This window comes from Kogia breviceps, chromosome 13 (genome assembly GCF_026419965.1).
Source record: "Kogia breviceps isolate mKogBre1 chromosome 13, mKogBre1 haplotype 1, whole genome shotgun sequence".
NCBI classification, from domain to species: domain Eukaryota; kingdom Metazoa; phylum Chordata; class Mammalia; order Artiodactyla; family Physeteridae; genus Kogia; species Kogia breviceps.
This window is the reverse complement of record NC_081322.1, coordinates 11780935-11802717: the sequence shown is the minus strand read 5'-3', so window position 1 is coordinate 11802717 and position 21783 is coordinate 11780935. Positions and strand designations below refer to the sequence as shown.

Here is a 21783-nt window from a genome sequence, read left to right as displayed (position 1 = left end):
AGATATACAGATGGCCAATAGGCACCTGAAAAGATGCTCAACATCGCTAATTATTAGAGAATTGCAAATCAAAACTACAGTGAGGTACCACCCCACACCAGGCAGAATGGCCATCATTAAAAGTCTACAAGTAACAAATGCTGGAGAGGGGGTGGAGAAAAGGGAACCCTCTTACACTATTGGTGGGAATGTAAATTGATGCAGCCACTATGGAAAACAGTATGGAGGTTCCTCAAAAATCTAAAAATAGAGTTGCAATATAATCCAACAATCCCACCCAGACAAAACTATAATTCAAAAGGATACATGCATCCCTATGTTCATAGCAGTACTATTTACAATAGTCAAGACATAGAAACAACCTAAATGTTCATCAACAGATGAATGGATAAAGAAGATGTGGTATATATGTGTATAATGGAATATTACTGAGCCATCAAACAGAATGAAATAATGCCATTTTCAGCAACATGGATGGACCTAGAGATTATCATACTAATTGAAGTCAGAAAGAGAAAGACAAATACCATATGATATCACTTATATGTGGAATCTAAAATATGACACAAATCAATGTATCTATGAAATATAAATAGAATCACAGATATAGAGAACAGATTTGTGATTGCCAAGGGGAATGGGTGGTAGGGGAGGGAAGGACTGGGAGACTGGGACTAGCAGATGCAAACTATTATATATAGGATGGATAAACAACAAGGTCCTATTGTATACCACAGGGAACTACATTCAATATCCTGTGACAAACCATAATGGAAAAGACTATGAAAAAGAATATATATATATATATAAATATATATATATATATATACACACACACACATATGTATAACTGAATAACTTTACTGTACAGAAGAAATGAACACATTGTAAATCAAGTATACTTCAATAAAATTAAAAAAATAAAGATGGCAATGGAAAAAAATGTTACAAGGCTAAGCACAACATGGGGAATATAACCAATACCTTATAATAACTATAAAAGAAGTATAAGCTTTAAAAATTGTGAATCACTATATTGTACATCTGTAACATATAATATTGTACATCAACTATACTTCAATTAAAAAAATTTAAAAAGAGTGTCAATACATCAAGACAATAGAGCAATCACAAATATGTACCCCAAAACAAAGCCCCCAAATTCATGAAGCAAAAACTCACAGAATTGAAGGGAGAAGTAGACAATTCAACAGTAATAGTTGGAGAATTCAGTACCCCATTTTCAAAATAGATAGAACATTAGACAGAAGATCAGTAAGGAAATAGAAGACATGCACAAATCTACAAGCTATTTAGACCTAACAGACTGTAGAACATTCCACCTAACAACAGCAGAATACACATTCTTCTCAACTGCATGTGGAACATTCTCCAGGGTAGGCCATATGTTATGTCATAAAGCAAGTCTCAACAAATTTAAAAGGACTGAAACTTTCCTGCTGTTATAGGATTTTAAAAGCAGTCCCATTCCTAATACTAGGTTTTTCGTTCATAACCTTGAGTTCTAATTTTCCTCTCCTAACTGATTTTAAGAACTGATTAGGACAGGAATCTTCCTTTCTCCATCTTTGTAAGCCTCTGTGGGTATTCAGCAAATATTTGTGTAGATCCAGCTTTGCTAACTAGCAGTCACTGATTTGTTTGCTTTTGCACAGTGTTGGTCTGGACAGTGTTTATGAAAAATCTGAAATAGTTGCCAAAATTAAAACTCTAAACTTTTCAGATAAAAATCTGGGTATTTGGCTTGTCTTGAAAAATGGGATGAACTGGCAACCCTGGACCCACTTCGCCATACGGTTAAGAGTTGGCCGGAGCTAATTAGCAGCTGCTGCTGTAGATGGGCTGGGCTCTGCATTTCCCTTAGTCTACGTGTGTGTCCTCTACATGAGAATGGGTAACAGTGCTGTTATTAACTCACTTGCTCTATTTGTTTTTACTATAGAATTCTTAAGAGGAAAGTGAACATTTCTTACATGCACATTTCTATCCAAGACAGAAAAACTAAAGCTAGACTTATAGGGGGCCATGTATTATTTTTCTTTCGGTTTACAGAGTTTTTACATCCGAATTCAGCTCATTAATTGATTGCTTTAATAATATTTATTGAGTGGCTACCTGTGCAGGCACTGCTGTAGATGCTGGTGAATAGGATAGACAAAGAACCTTAGGAAGCTTACATTCCAGTTTCCTGGCTGGGACCTAGAGCCATGCGGTTGTGACTCTTGGTTTATATCAATGAAGACGGGATGTCTTCAGTGTTAAAACCTTCAGAAGGACCAAGGGGAGTGAGGATTTAGCAGAGGCCACGGGATGAAGTGACTGGGAATACTTTTATTTTACTTTACATTTTATATTATTTCATTTCATTTTATTTTATTTTGACTGCTTTTATCAGTTTTACCCACAGGACCTTAATAACAGATGAGCACAAGAGACATCTGTCATTGTGCTGATCAGAAGCCAGTAACAAAAACAGACATTTCCAAAGTCACCCTCTGGGTTCTTAAACATGGTGCCAGGTCTCTCCTGTCCTCACTCTGGGTGAGGTTTCCAAGTCTGGCGGCCATGCTGACCAGAGCTGAACCTACAGAGTGCCCCCTTTTATTCTTCCCACTGTCTTTGGGGGGGGTCTCTTCACCAACCTTACTGCTTACCAGTGACATCCCTGGAGTGTCTGTTAGAACAGGAGGTGGGCAGGGAGCTAAAGGCTGACCCAAGGGTTCCAGCCGCCCACTGACACCCAACAGTCACTACGTGGCTAAGGTGACCAGCACTGTTAAGTAGGCGTGAACAAGGCTCCCAGGGTGGCAGTGACACACCAGAACTTCTCGGAACCACCAGCAAATCACAGGGTACGCGGGACTGAATACCCCTAACGGCTTTCTATACTGGAAAGAATTCTGCATCGGAAGTCACAGGACCTGGCCCGCAGCCCAACTCACTCGCCATTAGCCATCTGGGTGATGGTGTCCCTGGGTGAGGAGTGAAGGGCCGGATGCAGAGGCCTCTGGATTCCAGCAGCACTGGTTCTGGGGAGATACTCCCCCTGGGATGGCATGGAGGTGGGAGGGGCTATGCGGGAGCACAGGTGGGGGAGGAGGAGCTCGGAGACAGTGGCTCAGGACACAGTCCTCTGGGGCTGGACTCCGGGGACAGTGGCCTGGGACACAGTCCTCTGGGGCTGGACTCTGGGGACAGTGGCCTGGGACACAGTCCTCTGGGGCTGGACACCAGGGACAGTGGCCCGGGACATAGTCCTCAGGGGCTGGACCCTGTGTCCCACTCGCGGATGGCCCGACCTGGCCCGGAGGTGTGGCGGGAGGAGACGGGCCTGGGTTTGGCCCCAGGAGATCCTGCAGGGCGACCGCGGGCACCATCCCTTGGACAGGATGCCGGCCCCGCTGAGGCCTGTCCCCTGCGAGCACGGTCTCTGCCCCCGTCAGCCCAGGCAGCCCCCGCACGACCACACCTGTCTGCGGCCCGGGCTCAGCGCCCCCTCCTCGTTCGGCGCAGAGTGTCCGAAAGGGCCTCCCCAGGACTTTCCAGCTCGGTCTTTGGACCGGCCTCCAGCTGCCCCGTCTACTCCGGCCTCTTCTGTGACCCGGTTACATCCTCCTGCAGAATTCAGTTCACTGTAGCCACCATGCCACCTGGTGGGTCACTTGAGCCCTCTGTCTAGATGATGATGACCATGGCCTGGCCCATAGCGGTTTCCACTCACCTTCTTCAAGAGGTACCCAAGGGGCCCTTCCCATCACCAAGTTTCGGCCTAAAATCTACGTCGGAACCCATTTGACAATTTTCCTACAAGTGGTCCAAAGGGGTTCCGAACTCGGGGACTTGTCTCGGCGCAGGCGCGCTTTGAGAGCCCCTAGTGTCGTGGGTTTTCTCCCTCGGGACAAGATTCAGGCTCATGAAGTACGGAAACCGAAAGAGAGGGAGGCCGTCTTTTTAGGGTGAGGGTGAAGAGTGACCGTCGGTACTTCAACATTCCAGATGCTCCAGAAATGATCGACCTTGCAGTGCTTGGCGGAGGGGGAGGGGGGAACTCCTGAAGTTTAAAAAGGGGTTATCTTTTCATTATTTTCCAACATCCTAATTAAAAGCAAAAGCCAAAAAAACTGACAAGCTTCCACAGCAGGGATATTGCCTGAATTCCGAAGGACACATTTTCTGATCTGCTCGCCATCCCCAGTATAAATCCCGCAGTTATTCATTATGGGTGGAAATCCCATTTGGAGATAAGGCCATCTGATTCTTGTATTAACTTCTTGACTGGGTAAGCTAGGTTGTTTTTGCCATCGTGGCTGTGGCCGCTGCCCGGGATCCTCCAACACTGCCCTGTGGCGTCTCCGGCGGCCGTTGCTGTTTCCCCTGCCGCCTACAGCGGCTCGCTCCTTTCTGGCGGAAACAGCGGCTCCCCTACCCCCGCCCCAGGCCCCGTCGCCAATTGGGTGAGGCCGCTCACGTGACGGCCCGCCTCGGGAAGAGGGGCGAACCGTGAGCGTCCTCGCGAGAGCGCACGGGACTGCTTTTAAAATGCAGGACGGCTCAGGGCGGAGGCCAGTGACAGTGTGACGTTCAGAGTCTTCATTTAAGAGACTTGGTGGAGGGCTTCCCTGGTGGCGCAGTGGTTGAGAGTCCGCCTGCCAATGGAGGAAACACGGGTTCGTGCCCCGGTCCGGGAGGATCCCACGTGCCGCGGAGCGGCTGGGCTCGTGAGCCATGGCCGCTGAGCCTGCGCGTCCGGGGCCTGTGCTCCGCAGCGGGAGAGGCCACAACAGTGAGAGGCCCGCGTACCACCAAAAAAAAAAAAAAAGAGAGACTTGGTGGATACCTGGAAGGGTAATATAATGCTGTAGCGAGGATGGAGGGAGTTTTGTCTGTTTTACAGCAGGGGAGAGGGTGAAGATATGCATACGTTTGTAAACCGAGATAAGAGGGGCGTCGGTGAGTGAGGGATTGGAGATGGAAATGGAGTTTTAGCCTCTAAAGTGCAAAAATGACTGTAGAGGGAGATGAAGCCACAGAGACAGACATAATACATTCTTAGAAGACGGGAAGCAGTGGGGTCACAGGCAGCAGAGAGGAGGAAGTTAGAACCTCGGAACCGCAGGGCGGGGTGTTGCTGGCACGTGGGCAGGGGTACCTCCCCGGGCACGGGAGAGGCTCATCCCGTGTGTGTGTGTGTGTGTGTGTGTGTGTGTGTGTGTGTGTGTGTACATGCGCACGTGCATGAGTTTAACCAACTAAGACCACCAGCATAGCTTTTTTTTTTTTTTTCATATTTGTTCCCGATTTCCCTACCACTTGTGACTTTTTCTCTAACACAAAATATAAAACCAAAGTTTCAGAATTCTCCATGAGTTTGGTCGTCAGTTTCAGTGGACCTTGGTGTAATATTCCCAGTGAGTAGTTACCATCTCAACGTATGATGTTTTATTTATATAAACAACTTCTGGCTATGTTAGTCCTTAAGAGAATTCTTACCTACTACTCCTCATGATTTTTGAAAAGAAAAGCAAGATTCCTGCCTTGCAGAGTTTTTACATACAATGCAGATAACTTCAAAAGTCAACTTGGAGGAATGTATCTCTCCATGTTTTCCAATGAAAGTCTAAATATGATTTATGTTCATGGTGAATTTTTTTCCCCAAGTTTCTTCATGGATCCCGTGAGACTAGTATTTCGAAACAAGGTTGAGGCAGAAGCATATTTGGGCTGTCTTTAGGCTTCTCTCTGCTACCTAGAAATAATTTACTTATTTTCTGTAAGAATAAAAAAATAAGCTAAAATGTCTTTATTATATTTAGTTTCAGTCCTAAATTGATACCTACTAGGAAATCAGAATTAGGAGTTCATTTTGCAAGGGTTTAATATGACAAAAGTTCTTTGGAAGTATACATTTGATTGCTAGCAGTGTTCTTGGAAATGCTCTGTACTTCTGTCTACCGATAAAGCCTAGGGGTACTATTTATTTCCTTTATAAATGTCTACTGTTTGCCAGACTGCAGTGAATTCTGAGATTCTGTTGGAACATCTTGTTCAGTAAATGAATATCGCCCCATAGTACTATAGTCTAGTCACTTGCTTTTACACACCTCAAGCTTTAACAACACCTTCCCGGGAAATTTTTTAAAAGGGAAAGAACAAGGATACAAATTCCATAGGTAAAAGTAGACGTGGATGCGTCCATGAATGCATTTGGTAGAATGCTATCAACATGCATAATGAATGCTAAATGTAGAATGCTATAAACATGCATAATGAATGCTAAATTCATTGAGAAAGTCTGACTAAGATGTTGTGTTGCAGAGACCTTCATACCAAGATTTTCTGTCCTTGCCTTCAGTTTTCCCACGATGGTTCTTTGTTTTTCTCCCACAGTAAGGTGTTTCCCAAAGGCCTTCCTGAGGAGTTTGCCATAGCAGCCGTGTTTCGGGTACGAAGAAGCACCAAAAAGGAACGGTGGTTTCTGTGGCAGGTTTTAAACCAGCAGAATATGCCACAGGTAAGGAACCAGAGAGATGTGCTGATCTGTGTCCTCTGGTGGGATTAGACCAGGTGAATCTTGGAACTGTGGGCATAAATTTGGGAGCAGACCTCATGCACGACTATTCTGTCTTTTAGAGGAATCATCCACAGGGAAATGCAAGTATTCTCAGAGTTAGAAGGATCTTGCTGAGATTTGTAATGGGAGAGCCTGGTGGGTGAGGCAAGATTAGTCTGTTTTCTGTTTTTGTTTTGTTTTTCTGTTTTTTTTCCTACTAGATTCCTATTTTTGTCTGAAGATCCTCTAACTACCCTTCCTTTACAACTGCTTCATTGACACCAAGACCATGTCACTGACGACTTCTTCATTTCCTATTATTTCTGATATTATACATCATTTTAAAGCTGTTCATTGTTTCCTCTGAAAATGTTAGTGAATTAAGAGATGAGATACAAATATTGATTCCATCAGTAAAAATAATTGAACACATGCTAGATGCTAGTTAGTGACAAAGATAAGAGACTGGCAAAGCGTGATTCCTTTTCTCAGGGAGCACGTAGGTCTGGGGATGCCATGTATGAGAACAGCCTACTGGAGCATGACCACAAGGTGACAAGTGTGGTGGCCGAGGACAGCTCGGAGTTGGGTGGGGACTGTGCGAGCATGGAAAGGATGGTTCCCCCAGATGGGGCACGAGAAGAGCAGGGGTCTAGGAATACTTGTGGGAGATGTGGCATTTGGGCAGAAAGGAGGGGACACAGGTGCTCCAGGGAGGGGAGGTAAACATCACAATTACTTATGGGCACCATCCATCTGTGTTTATTTCCATACATATCCATTGAAATGTTTTTCATTTCACTGGTCTTTTAATATGTTATTGTATAGTCACAGTATTAAGATGGAAATATGACTTGAACAGAAAGAACGTGTTCTCTATGAAAATGTGTTTTCTTTGCACCATGCAAATCATCAAAGGTTAAAGAAGTTGACCTCAGTTTCCATGCTAAGAGAAGTGATTGTTTCTTATTGTTTTAAAATTAGTAACATTTAATTCTTGAATCACTCATACAGAAATATATATATACTTAGATACACACACACACACACATACGCACACACACACACACACTCCTAGATGTCCTCTCAATAAAGGAGCATATTACATTCACCAGATATCCCGTATTTAAACCATTTTTGTAGCTGGATGTTTGCTGTTCGTATATGTTAACAAATGCAATGGACACAAGTATCATCTAAAACATTTTACTGAGTGCCTCAGTTCTGCTAACATGCAGCTTGAGTTATTTTTCAATTCTTTTATTTTATTTTTTTATTGGAGTATAATTGCTTTACAGTGTTGTGTTAGTTTCTGCTGTACAACAAAGTGAATCAGCTATATGTGTACATATATCCCCATATCTCCTCCCTCTTGAGCCTCCCTATCCCACCCCCGTAGGTGGTCACAAAGCAACTAGCTGATCTCCCTGTGTTATGTACCTGCTTCCCACTAGCTATCTATTTTACACATGGTAGTGTATATATGTCCATGCTACTCTCTCAATTCATCCCACCCTCCACTTCCCCCCTGTGTCTACAAGTTTGTTCTCTACGTCTGCGTCTCTTCCTGCCCTGCAAATAGGTTCATCTGTATCATCTTTCTAGATTCCATATATATGCGTTAATATTCGATATTTGTTTTTCTCTTTCTGACTTACTTCACTCTGTATGACAACCTTAAGTTTCTTCCACATCACTACAAATGACCCAATTTTGTTCCTTTTTATGGCTGAGTAATATTCCATTGTATATATGTGTCACATCTCCTTTATCCATTCATCTGTTGATGGGCACTTAGGTTGATTCCATGTCCTGGCTATTGTAAATAGTGCTGCAGTGAACATTGTGGTACATGTATCTTTTTGAATTATGCTTTTCTCAGGGTATATGCCCTGTAGTGGGATTGCTGGGTCATATGGTAGCACCTTGAGTTTTGATTTGTGTGCTTTAATAATTTTTAGAACTGAATTTCAAACATTTAAAGATCATTTGCATTTTTGCAGGTTTCTATAGTAGTTGATGGTGGAAAGAAGATGGTGGAATTTATGTTCCGAGCTGTGGAGGGAGATGTGTTGAACTACATTTTTAAAAATCGAGAACTCCGTCCTTTGTTTGATCGTCAGTGGCATAAACTTGGCTTCAGTATACAATCCCGGGCCATTTCGGTCTATATGGACTGTAACTTAGTTGCAAGCAGGCATATTGATGGAAAGGGCACTGTGGACTTCCACGGAAGGACTGTTATTGCGACCCGAGCTTCAGATGGCAAGCCTGTGGACGTGAGTTGTGAACTAGTAACATTTATAAATTAAAATGAAATATCTTATTAAAACCTTTTTCCTTTAATAACTGTATAAGATATTCCCTTCTCAACACTGTTTAAATTAATTTGCTATCAGATGTGTGAAGCATGGCTATGTATTTCCAACTATATTTTTACATATATTATTTTCTGTCTGTTTTCACCCATTTTTTTCTAGCCTGTGAATTTAAAAGAACTAGGTTATGGCTTAGAAAATAAGGTTATTAAAATTAAATGTTAGTAAAAATTGAAAATATTATACAAAAGTAAGCTTGGTCTAAGTTCTTATGTCTTGAATAGAAAGAACTGGAAAAAGATGAAATTTAAGTTAAATGGTTCTAGGTTATCTGGTGTTTTCATTCAAGAACAATAGGCTATTTATTCATCCTCAGAATCACAAGTGTTTGTATTGCAGACTATTTTTCATTAGCTTATAATGTTTTTTTAGAGTTCTGTTGGACTGAAACACAACAGTAGGTCATTTGGATGAGAACAATTGTCTAGTAAAACCCTTTCAGATGAAAAGTTTCTTTAAAAATTATATTTGATGCTCACATGGTACAGATTTATTATTAATTTCCCAAAGACCTATAATCTTTAAAAAGGGGGATATATCTAAATTTGATGACTTCACATTTTCTTATGGGTGGAATGTTGGGAAAACCCATAAAAATAATCTGAATGCAGGACACCAATAGGAATTGTTAACGCAAAGCCCTTAACAGTTCAGTTTTGTTTCAAAAGTACGGTTCTGTGCACATACATGTTTGGCCAGCATATTATTTCTAAAGGCCCCTGTGGAAGGCATCAGAGATAGATGGCAGATGGATAGATAGATATTATATATGTGTGTGATATTATATATGTATATATATTATATATGTATATATATATTATATATGTGTATATATATATACACATATATATATATCTCCAGTAAAATATTATTTTTAAACTGTCTTCTCTTAGACACAATGAACAAATCAGTGAGAATGTCATAACTAAGGTTCAGTGATGATTATCAAAATACCCCAGAGCAGGAGAAGCCAACTCTGGACATAAGACATCATGGCATCAGGGAGAGTGAGCTTGCTCGGGGATCAGACAGATGTGATTGTAAATCCTAGCTCATCCACTTAACTCTTATGATCTGCTAATTTATTTTGCTCACTCTTAATTTATCTGAGTCTCGGTATCCTAAATTATAAAATAATATTGGTAGACTCACTGGTTATAATTGCATAGCGTATGTGCCATAGTGCATACATAGTATGTGGTCAGTTTTCTGTGTATTCATTTATTTATTTAGGGCCAGACATGCCGTTTTACACTGTCATAAAAGAGTGGAAAACAACAACAAAATCTGCTCCTCTCTCAAAGATCTTTAAGGCTCAGTCTGTGTCAGAAAGATGGATCAAGTCTGTGTCAGTAAATGGTGGCTGCCAATAATAATCACAGTATTAATTGTAATGACAACAGTCCTAGACAGACCTTTCAGAAAGGTCTCTCCAGAGTCAAGGGAGGAAGTGGAGTCCAGCAGCTAAACCTCAGAGGTGTGACTTCCAGCAGTGGGTGGAGTGTAGCTAGACGGGAAGTGATCTTCAGGGAATTCTAGTAGCAGTAGTAGGGGTGGCGGTAGCCCTTGCTAGAGCACTGGTGTTGATTGGAATCTGATCTCCTGTAGGACTAGCAAGGGCAAATTGGGGAATGGCAAGAACCAAAGAACATTAGGATTAAGATATAAATTCACAACCTTTGAGGGAGAGATGACAATGAGAGAGGAGCAAGTTATTCCAAGAGTGGGGTCCTGGCTCCAAGCTCGCCTCTGAAGGTTAAGTGTTGTGTCCTGTGTCTCATTAACTTTTTACTCAAGGGGATAACCTGAGGCTGAAGAATATCTCTGTGAGTCCTGATGAAAAGCCACAATGGGAAAATTATAGTCTTACAACACTTTCATAGTTTAATGTGGAATCTTAGTTCACTTACAAAATAATATTAAAGCCATGTCACGATGATGGAGCTTTTAGAGGAGAGAGTCACTGTTTAAGTTAAACAAACAAATAAAATACATATTTTATTTTTTAAAGATTCTTGGTCCTACTAAAACTCTAAACTAATTTTTTATCATCTCCATACAAGCTCTGTGATTTATAAGATCTGTTGTAATGTGAAAATGTTTTGTTTATTCAGAACATTAAGTTATCAAAAAAAACCTTCTAATGATTAGGTTTTATTTTACATATACTACCCCTGTGCTTTCATGCAGAGAAATAGGTGAAAAAACTGATAGAAGGATTTTTTTTTTTAACAAATTCTGTGTGACAGGGTCAGTGCATTCTCATTCTAAAGCACTATGTCAGTGAAGGATTCTGAAGCAACTAATGAATTTAAAAAGCTTAATTAAACTAGGCTGATTGTAGTTTCAGTGTCATGGGTACTTTATTAGGTTCTAATCCATGAAAAATTGATCATCTAACTTCAGTTAAGTAAAATAATTCATATGAAGGCCCTAGCACAGTGGATGATACATAATAGAAATTCAGTATTTATTAACTATTTATATAACAGTGTTGATGATAAATTAGTTTTAGTTAAGGAGAATATTAATTAATTGGAGTCTCTACATTCTTCATTCTACATAATGGGTATGTTACTGCCTGGTGTTTCATTAGACTATGTAAGACAGTGTATTTAAACTTTATAAATAAAAGTTTACTTCAATAACCTTGCAAAAAGTTATAGAAGAGAAATCATTAAGTTTCATTTCATCTCAGAATTTTGCATTGGCTGCAAATCTTAGGCTGCTCATGAATCCAAAAGATGTCTGAAATTCTTAATGCTTTCTATGAGCTGAATTGATTTTGTTCATCTCAGTGTAGAGTAATAGTTACAGCTTTTCCCCTCCTTTCTTGCTTTTTTGGTGTTGGGTTAGATATTCAGAGCTAACCTCAGATATCTGCTTTCTATTATCATAAGATTATTATATTATTATAGTTGAGTCTTACTATAGAAAGTACTTACCTCAAAGAAATACATAATCTAGCGCTGTTATGTTAGGAGACAGAGAAAGATAGGGAAAGAGGAGAGAGAGAGAAAGAGAGAAAGGTGGGGAGGAGAAGGAGGGGAAGGAAAGAGGTTGTTCCTGATCTAAGTTATATGTCAAATCATCATAAGATTATTAATTAAATTATTAAATTTACAGCCACAAACTAATTTGAAGCAGCCTCTCTGTGCATCTGTCATATTGAAATTTTGTCAATAGTCTGTACCATTCACTTTCTCTGATGTGGTTGTTTGATCTTGCACTTGAAGACATGATTGTACTTTCCTGAAACTACTTTTAATTTCATGTCCAAATGCCAACAAATGTGGATTTGCTGAGCAAATAGAAGAATCAACTATTTTTGTAAAAATACTGTGAGTCTTGCTCAGGAGTATGCCGTGTAACATAAAATCCATAGGTATTAGACAGTATCTGTGAAAAATAGATAAAAGCTAAATACCTCTTTTTTTCTTATCATAGTGCATTACCTCTCTTTAATTAAATACTTCTTTTTGATGGTTTGAAACAAGGAGCAAAGATCTGCAATTGCTCTATTACTTGATTTCCTTTACATATAGATTTATTGCAACAGCCGAATCCATTTCTGTTTCTCAAATGGTCCATAAAATCATGAATCCTAAATTAAATAAAAACCAAAATTCTGCCAGTGATTTATTTGTAGAAATATTAGCTTCTTTTCTTCTTTCCAGTTAAATTACCATTGTTCTCAAATGCCTAAATGTGATTTTCAAAAAGAAAAAAAACTAATGATATATCTTATTACTAATTTTTTAATAGGTTGAAATTCACCAACTTCAAATCTACTGTAACTCGAACTTCATAGCTCAAGAAACGTGTTGTGAGATATCAGACCCTAAGGTAAGCTCAGTTTTTGGTGTGTCAAGACTGTGGGAGGCCAGTTGCCTGGGCTGTAGAGTCAAGTGTAGGGCAGCACTGAACGTCTTCGCTTGAAGCCAGGCGAGCAAACAGTTCCAAGCAAGAGACCCCTCATGGGGCTGTCCCATCGTCTCTTGTCACAATTTTAATCCCAGTGCTTCATCTTGAACTTCAGGAAAGATATGGCCTCACTTTGGACTCCACCTGAGTAAAAGAGAATTTATGCCTTTCTCGCTAAACGACGCTCTGATGGTAGCATCAGCATTTTCCAGTTACAGGGGTTTTACGTCTGTAATCATACATTATTCTCACTCACTTCCCTCTCCTAGCCGTCACCCTTCCTGGCCAGTTTTCCCTTGTGAGAGATTTTTTTGCTCAGCGGCCATGGCTCACGGGCCCAGCCGCTCTGCGGCATGTGGGATCTTCCCGGACCGGGGCACGAACCCGTGTCCCCTGCATCGGCAGGCGGATTCTCAACCACTGCGCCACCAGGGAAGCCCCCTTGTGAGAGATTTTTCACCTGCATCTTCCCCTCTCCTGTTACCACTGTGGTCCACCTTTATCTCGTGCCTGGATCGTCAAATTATTTTGTCATCCGCCTTCCCTGTCCCCACATAGCCAGAATAAGTCTCTGCATCACTGCTTTGTAGGTTCATTTACCTTCTTCCACTAAACATCTGTTATTCAGAAATACTGATCTCCTAGATATTGTGCTAAGGAACAAGGCTGGCCGATGTGAATAAAGCACATTCCAGGTCCTCTGCTCATCTCACCCTCAAAGCCTTTGGTTACTTCCTGTTTGCAACAAATTAGAAATTTAGTTTCTTAGTCTCTCATTCTTAATATTCTCAAACTAACTCCACAACTATTACTTTCTTGTACCAACCTTCCATTAAAAAAACCCCACTAAATTCAGTACTTTCTGTATCTCCTATTGCAATGGTCATATGTGTGTCTTATATTATTAGATATAGTTGTATTTGTTTTTAATTTATTCAGCTACCTTTTAAACTCATTGAGGGGAATTACACTTTTGTACCCTTCTTTTATGATTAGTTCTTTGTTTGTAAAAGATGTCAAAACATTGTTTCTTGACTTGTTGACTGGTGTTTGAAAGGGATTAATTCTGAAAAGTCTTACAAAAGAACATATGAAAAGTAAAAGGTGAAAATGTTATTCTTTGGGTCAGATTTCCCAGAAGTTTTAAACTTACCATTGAAAATTGTAAGAAGATTTATCCATAGTTTAGTAGTTCAAAAATATTTTCAACTTCTATCACTTACTCTGGGTAGTAGAATAATAATGTGATCAACTGACTCAAAGCATAGCTAAATCTGTAAAAATTATATGTTTTGCTAACGTAACTTGGTTTTATAAACCCTATCTCCAACCCAGTTTACGGCTCTCATTGCAAGAAAGCCAGCCAAATATCTTTCTATAAATATCTGAAAAGGTAATTTAGAATGCCAATCTACAGACTTGAAATACCTAGACTTCCTGGAGGCACACATTCAAATCTTGAAGATGTGAATTCTCCAGAAGTTTTTCTTTAGTTAATTATGCTCCTTTTATGTGAGAGCTTTTAAAATACGAATTTTCCCTGATTGAAAAGTAACAAAATGATGTTTTGAGGTACCTAAATATTATACCCTTGACCAGTAGTCACTCCAACTTGAATTATGAGAAAACTGTTTAAGGAAATAGGTGATGAATTCTATGGAGTGGTTTGATAATTAAAAGCGGTGACATGACCCCACACATCATGAAAAACAATTTAAAATCATGTTTGAAAAAGATTTGGTTTTAAGGAGTAGAAAATAAGGTAGGAAATCATCTCCAACCTTGGAAAAAAATAACAAAAGACTGCTTATTTTCCTGCTGACAAGTATTTGGGGGTGGACATCACCATTCTGTTAATCATTAACAGGAAATTGATATGTTCTATATTTACACATAATGGAAATATATATTTTGGAAGGTAAATAGTTATATAAAAGATACTTTAGTGCATCTGCTATAATTTTGGAATCAATTATATTTTTTGAAAAATATTTGAACTCAGCAAATTTTAATGTACTCGCTTAAAAATCAATTTTGTCCTGTAATTTCAAATCAGACATCCTTTCTGTTAATAATATTTTGTAGCATATTTCAAAAGTGAAATTTATTCAGGATAATCTACAAATATACTTCTTGGGCTTCCCTGGTGGCACAGTGGTTGAGAATCCGCCTGCCGATGCAGGGGACGCGGGTTCGTGCCCTGGTCCGGGAAGATCCCACGTGCCGCAGAGCGGCTGGGCCCGTGAGCCATGGCCGCTGAGCCTGCGCGTCCGGAGCCTGTGCTCCGCAACGGGAGAGGCCACAACAGTGAGAGGCCCACGTACCGCAAACAACAACAACAACAACAACAACAACAAAAACCTTCTTTGCTGCTATTAATTAGGGTTTCTCTTTCTGAAGCAGTCAGATTTCATAACTACAGACCTAGACAGAGAGAATGAAGAATAAATAGGAAGAGAGGATAAAATCAGCAACATTTGTTGAAAATAAAGGAGAAAAATGATTAAAATTTGAGGGCTAATTAACTAAATTTGTGTCATATCAAAACCAGAGGTTTTATGAAGCAGGGGATCCTTACTTGTACATCTTATGTTCTCTGTAGGCACTTTTTGGAAAGTGTGGGCAGTTTTATAGTGAAGGCTGAGACATGCTTTTAAAGTCTTAAAGTAGTGAATCAGTTATCCAGAGCAAAACTGTGAGCTCGGAATAGGTCTTGATTATCTAACTGAACCCATGGGGCACGGGGCAGGGACTGGCTGGAAAATCATATCAAATCATATGAGATAAATGTATCGTTTTGGTGATAATCTTGTGTGTTTCATTCTAATGTAATTTTTAGACTTGTGGACTTGGAAACTTACGACGATAACTAAACAGCTACTCATTAAATCTGCAGAGAGTAAATGTGATAGAACTAGTGGTAAAGACAGGAAACTAGTCCCAGTTTTTCTGGGAGCTATTTTTCTTCCCGTGTTTACTGTGCTCACAACATTAGAATGCTACACAGTTTTTCAAAATACTATTTTGTTTGAAAAGTTATGTATGTTTACTATATAAAATTTGGAAAATACAGCCAACTTCATAGAAGAAAATAAATATCAACCATGATCTCATCACAATAAATAACCACAGACAATATTTTAATTTTGTATCCTGACAGTATTTTTTCAGGCATATATAATTTGTAGTATATAAAGTAATATGTGAACGCTTCCCCCTAAAATGCAAATTCAAAGATACGAAATTACAGATTCATGAAACTGCAAATTCAGAGTTACAAACTGTGGTAAGGACTCTGGTAAATGATGTTTAGAGGAAAGGATGCATTTATCTTCTTCAGATGGCCATCTGGATTTATTTTTTGACAGAAAAAATGTTCATTGCTTTGTAACCAAATTTCACTTCATGTGGCCATCCCCACATGTTCTGAACACACTGGATAAGTTATAAAAGTCATCACTTGTCTGTTACAGTGGAGACTTTTGAATAAAGACCAATGGACTGGAATAAGATATACATACTTTGATTTAATACATACTGCCTTAGAGCATCTACTTTTACATGCTTTTATAATCATCTTCTTGAAGTAAACGATGTTTTAAAAGTTCAAATTACGTTCTTTTATTTTAAAATTTGTTCCCAAAACACATCTACCAATGTTATTTGTGTGAAGTATTTTATTGTAACAATTGTAATTCTTGTAAACGTTCGATATTACTGTACTTGTCATAAAGTCACCTATAATAGCTTTAGAATTTCTCATCAAAACCAACAATTTAATGCATTGCTAGTGTGTTGTCAGCGTAATAAAAATGAAGAGATTAGTGGTAGGACGGGAATAAAACACAGACCTACTAGAGCATGGACTTGAGGATATGGGGAGGGGGAAGGGTAAGTTGTGACGAAGAGAGAGAGTGGCATGGACATATATACACTACCAAATGTAGAATACATAGCTAGTGGGAAGCAGCCACATAGCACAGGGAGATCAGCTTGGTGCTTTGTGACCACCTAGAGGAGGGGTGGGGTGGGGAGGGTGGGAGGGAGGGAGATGCAAGAGGGAAGAGATATGGGAACGTATGTATATGTATAACTGCTTCACTTTGTTGTAAAGCAGAAACTAACACACCATTGTAAAACAGTTATACTCCAATAAAGATGTTAAAAAAACAAAAACAAAAATGTAGGGGGCTAGTGAAAGGGCAAAGTCATTATGGACTTTCACAGGTTGGTGTCAGCCTTTGGTTATTAGAAGGAAGTTCTTGAAAGAAACTCCAGTCATGTCTAGTTTGGTGAGAGTCAGGGCTGGGAATGTCGCAATGTTTGGAATTGACCCCATATCCTAAAGCCTCTTTCTGGATTTTAGTGCCCAGAGCAGCATGGCTTTGGAAGTACTGCAGCATCGTTGGTACCCGCTCATGCCAGTAGAGTGTCTGCATTTCTGCCAGCAAAGCAGGATCTTACAGACCAGTGCCAGTGCATTCCAAACAAGGTATGCTCCCTTTCACCCATGCCCACGGAAAAGCCATGCCACACAGTGAGCCAGGCCCTGCGGGTGTGGCCCTGACCTTGCCCTTTAGTGCTGGTTGAATCAGGTGCCTGGGCCTCTCAGTCGCTGGATGGGTTAAGAGAAGGGGGTTGGGGATAAGTTCTCCTGGATTTCAATCTGAAGAGTTCTGAGGCCATCTGACCTTCTTTCCTGGGTAGGAAGTAGAAGAAAATAAAGGGAGGAACCACCTGTACAACAACTAAGTACAAGGGCATAACACATGCCAGGAATAGGCTTCAATTCTTCGAATTCACAGATGAAGGAAACGCAGTGCCTGCCCTTCAACACATACCCAAAGATACTCTACGTAGTGTGGAGACCGTGTCTGTCCAGTATCCCAAATATCCACCCAGCTCTCCTTTCTGCAGTGAGTTGTACAGGAAGTGCAGAGGAGCTCTGCTATTGCCCAAAGAATTCGTTTTGCTTGCCCCTTCCTGGTCAGGAAGCCTGGGCCCGTTGGGCTACACAAACGTCTTTTGTGGATGTTAGTGGCACTCAGAGGCCTGAGTGATCTCTGGACGGCTTTCCTCTACACCAGTACAAAGGGAAGGGAAACCTGCCCCAGCTTCTAGAGCAGAAGGTCCCCGGCACCATGACTTGATGCATGCTTAGGCTTGGAGCATCCTGCACCACTTCCTTTCCTGGCTGGAGTAGTGGGGAGGAGGGTGAGGTGGGAGTTTAGAGGAAGCTTACATTTCCTCAAGTGAATAGCACTGCACAGGAAGCTCCGTGCGAAAGGCAGGTACGAGGTGCGGGGGGCGTGGAGGAGAGCGCATGTTCCAGCCCATGGAAGGTCTCGGGGAGGAGATGATGCTGGTAGGTGTTTAGAATAGTGGGTAGTGAGCCTTATGATGAGGGGAGAAGGGCCTCTCAGCGGAGGGACCTGCATCAGCTCCCAGGAAAGCAAAGCTTTGTCTTACTATTGTCAGCTTCTTATTTATAAACTATGTGTTTTTAGTTCAATGTGACAGAATATTGGATAACACAAAATTCATTTCTGTTCAGGGAGAAGCAGGATTACTGGGAGTTCCAGGCTCACCTGGACAGAAGGGGGACAAAGGAGAGCAGGTAAGACACCAGCCAACGCTGTCGGGACAAAAGAGGATTTGTCCAAAAGTGACTTCACAATTGTGTCCACCTCATTTTTCTGTGTCCCATACGAATGCACATATCTGTGAAAGGCTATCGAGGGCTGTATTTAAGCGCTGATCACTGAAATAAGGAAGACCATATCGGCATGTAAGTCTGCTTTTGCGTTCCGACTGGAAGCCTGGCCTAAAATGTACCTGTAAACCACAAACAAAATTGTGAAGCAAGAAAGTGTCTTTTAGTTGGGCTCTAGCCTTGTTTAGCATTTTCTTCTCCAAATACATGACGAACTCCTGTTTCTCTGTCTGCTGATAGGTCTCCACTGAAGATTCTTCCCCACCCTTTATTCATACAGCTCACCTTTGTTGAGCACCTGCTCTGTATAAGGCCTAGTGCTGGGTGTTAGAGCGGATCGAAGGAATAGGCTGTGTTCCAGGATTTTACATCTGGAAGGAGATAGAAGACCTTACAAGGCCACACCTGTTAGGTGCTGTAGGAGGGTTGCAGGGGCCCTGAGGTAACAGGCTTGGGGAGACTGGGGAGTGAGTTTGCTGGAGAAGATGGTGGGTGAGCTGGACATGTGCGAATCTGATTCTAGGCAGGATCCATGCTTAGAGACTTGCCTTTCCTTTCTCCCTGTCCTTCTCAAAATGGAACTGTCTATTCCCCACTCTTTGAGTCATGTCTTTTTATTAACCATTTTTTAAATTGAAATATAGTTAATTTACAGTGTTGTGTTAGCTTCAGGAGTACAGCAAAGTTATTCAGTGATATATATATATATATATATATAACTGAATCTATACTTATTTATTTATTTATTCTTTTTCAGATTCTTTTCAATTATAGATGATTACAAGACATTAAGTATAGTTCCCTGTGCTATACAGTAGGTCCTTGTTGGCTATCTGTTTTATATGTAGTAGTGTGTATATGTTAATACCAAACTCCTAATTTGTCTCCCCCTCCATCTCCCTCTGGTAACTATAAGTTTGTTTTCTATGAGTCACATCTTTTGTTAGCTAACTAGGTAGATTAATTCCTGCTAAGATTAGGAGTTGATTATGTTCTTACTATCTTTCCAAGGTAGAACAGATTTAAATTCTTTTCATGCCTTAACTTGGAAGTCCATGGTTCTAGATTATTTATATAATCTACATGGACTCCTTATTTTAAAAGGTAAGAGACTGAAGTTTGTGAAATGACTGATCCCTCAAAGTTGCACAGCAAGCTTCAGCCAAGCCATCCTTGGTCTTTTGACTCCCAAAGGAGGGTCCACCATTGTACCTTCCATGGGAACTTCTGGCATCTAAACAAGTGCTTGAGAAGAAATGTTTGGGTTTGGGATGGGCATTTATTTTTGCCCTTGAGATCACACTTGTTTATTTTTGCTTTTGTTATTTTTGCTTTTGGAGACATATTCAAAAAAATTATCACCAAGATGTATGTTGAGGGGCTTACCGCCTATGTTTTCTTCTAGGAGTTCTTTGGTTTCAGATGTTACGTTCAAGTCTTTAATCCATTTTGGGTTAATTTTTTGGTATGGTATAAGATAGTGGTCAAGTTTCATTCTTCTTTGCATGTGGCTCTGCAGTTTTCTCAGCACTATTTATTTATTTAAAAAATTTTATTTTTTATTGAAGTATAGTTGATTTACAGTGGTGTGTTAGTTTCAGGTGTACAGCAAAGTGATTCAGTTATCTATATATATTCTTTTTCAGATTCATTTCCCATATAGATTATTACAAAATATTGAGTATAGTTCCGCATGCTATACAGTAGGTCCTTGTTGGTTATCTGTTTTATATATAGTAGGGTGTATATATTAATCCCAAACTCTTAATTTATCACTCCCTCCTTTCCCCTTTGGTAACATAAGTTTGTTTTCTATGTCTGTGGGTCTATTTCTATATTGCATATAAGTTCATTTGTATCATTCTTTTTTAGATTCCATATATAAGCAATATCATATGATATTTGTCATTCTCTGATAATCTCTAGGTCCATCCATGTTGCTTCAAATGGCATTATTGCATTCTTTTTTATGGGTATTATTCCATTGTATATATGTACCACATCTTCTTTATCCATTCATCTGTCAATGGACATTTAGGTTGCTTCCATGTCTTGGCTATTGTAAATAGCCAACACTATTTATTGAAGAGGCTATCCTTTCCCCACTATATATTTTGACTCCTTTGTCATAAATTAATTGACCATATATGTGTGGGTTTATTTTTGGGTTCTCTGTTCTGTTCCATTGATCTGTGTGTCTGTTTTTATGCCAATACCACACTGTTTTAATTACTATAAATTTATAATATAGTTTGAAAAAAAGGTCCATCTATATGCTACCTATAAAATACTCACTTTATATGTAAGGACACACACAAACTGAAAGTGAAGGGATTCGAAAAGATAGTCCATGCAAATGGAAATCAAAAGAAAGCTGAGGGCTTCCCTGGTGGCGCAGTGGTTGAGAGTCCGCTTGCCGATGCAGGGGACACGGGTTTGTGCCCCGGTCCGGGAAGATCCGACATGTCACGGAGTGGCTGGGCCAGTGGGCCATGGCCACTGGGCCTGCATGTCTGGAGCCTGTGCTCCGCAATGGGAGAGGCCACAACAGTGAGAGGCCCATGTACCGCAAAAAAAAAAAAAACCCAAAAAACAAAAAAAAGAAAGCTGAGTAGCTATACTTATATCAGACAAAATAGATTTTAAACAAGGAGTGTAATAAGAGCCAAAGGTGGGTTTTATATAATGATAAAGGGGTCAGTCCAATAAGAGGATGTAACATTTGTAAGTATTTATGCACTTAACCCAGAAGTGCCTAAATATATAAAGCAAATATTAACACTCCTAAAGGGAGAAGTAGTCAGTAATACAATAATAATAGGAAACTTTAATACCCCACTACATCAAAGGATACATCATCCAGACAGAAAATCAATAAGGAAACACTAGCCTTAAGTGACAGATGAACCAGATGAACTTAAGAGATATATACAGAACATTCCCTCTGAAAGCAATAGAATATATTCTTCTCAAATATATATATGGAACATTTTCTAGAACAGACCATATTTTTAGGCCATGAACCAAGTCTTAATGAATTTAAAAGGATTTAAATTATATCAAGCATATTTTTCTGACCACAGTGGTATGAAACTAGAAATTAATTACACGAAGGAAACTGGAAAATTCACAGATGTAGAGATTAAACAACATGCTACTGGGCAACCAGTGGGTGAAAGAAGAAATCAAAAAACAAA

At 40.1% G+C, this 21783-nt stretch overlaps 1 protein-coding gene across 2 annotated transcripts in view; it reads left to right on the top strand.

The window, feature by feature from the left end:
- COL19A1 (collagen type XIX alpha 1 chain) overlaps positions 1-21783 on the top strand; it is a 363734-nt gene that overhangs the window by 50174 nt on the left and 291777 nt on the right. For both annotated transcript variants that reach the window (XM_067011389.1, XM_067011388.1), the window contains exons 5-9: positions 6409-6532; positions 8575-8850; positions 12715-12795; positions 17240-17365; positions 18428-18490. In XM_067011389.1, the coding sequence (XP_066867490.1) occupies positions 6409-6532; positions 8575-8850; positions 12715-12795; positions 17240-17365; positions 18428-18490 (670 nt within the window). The remainder of the gene's footprint in view (positions 1-6408; positions 6533-8574; positions 8851-12714; positions 12796-17239; positions 17366-18427; positions 18491-21783) is intronic.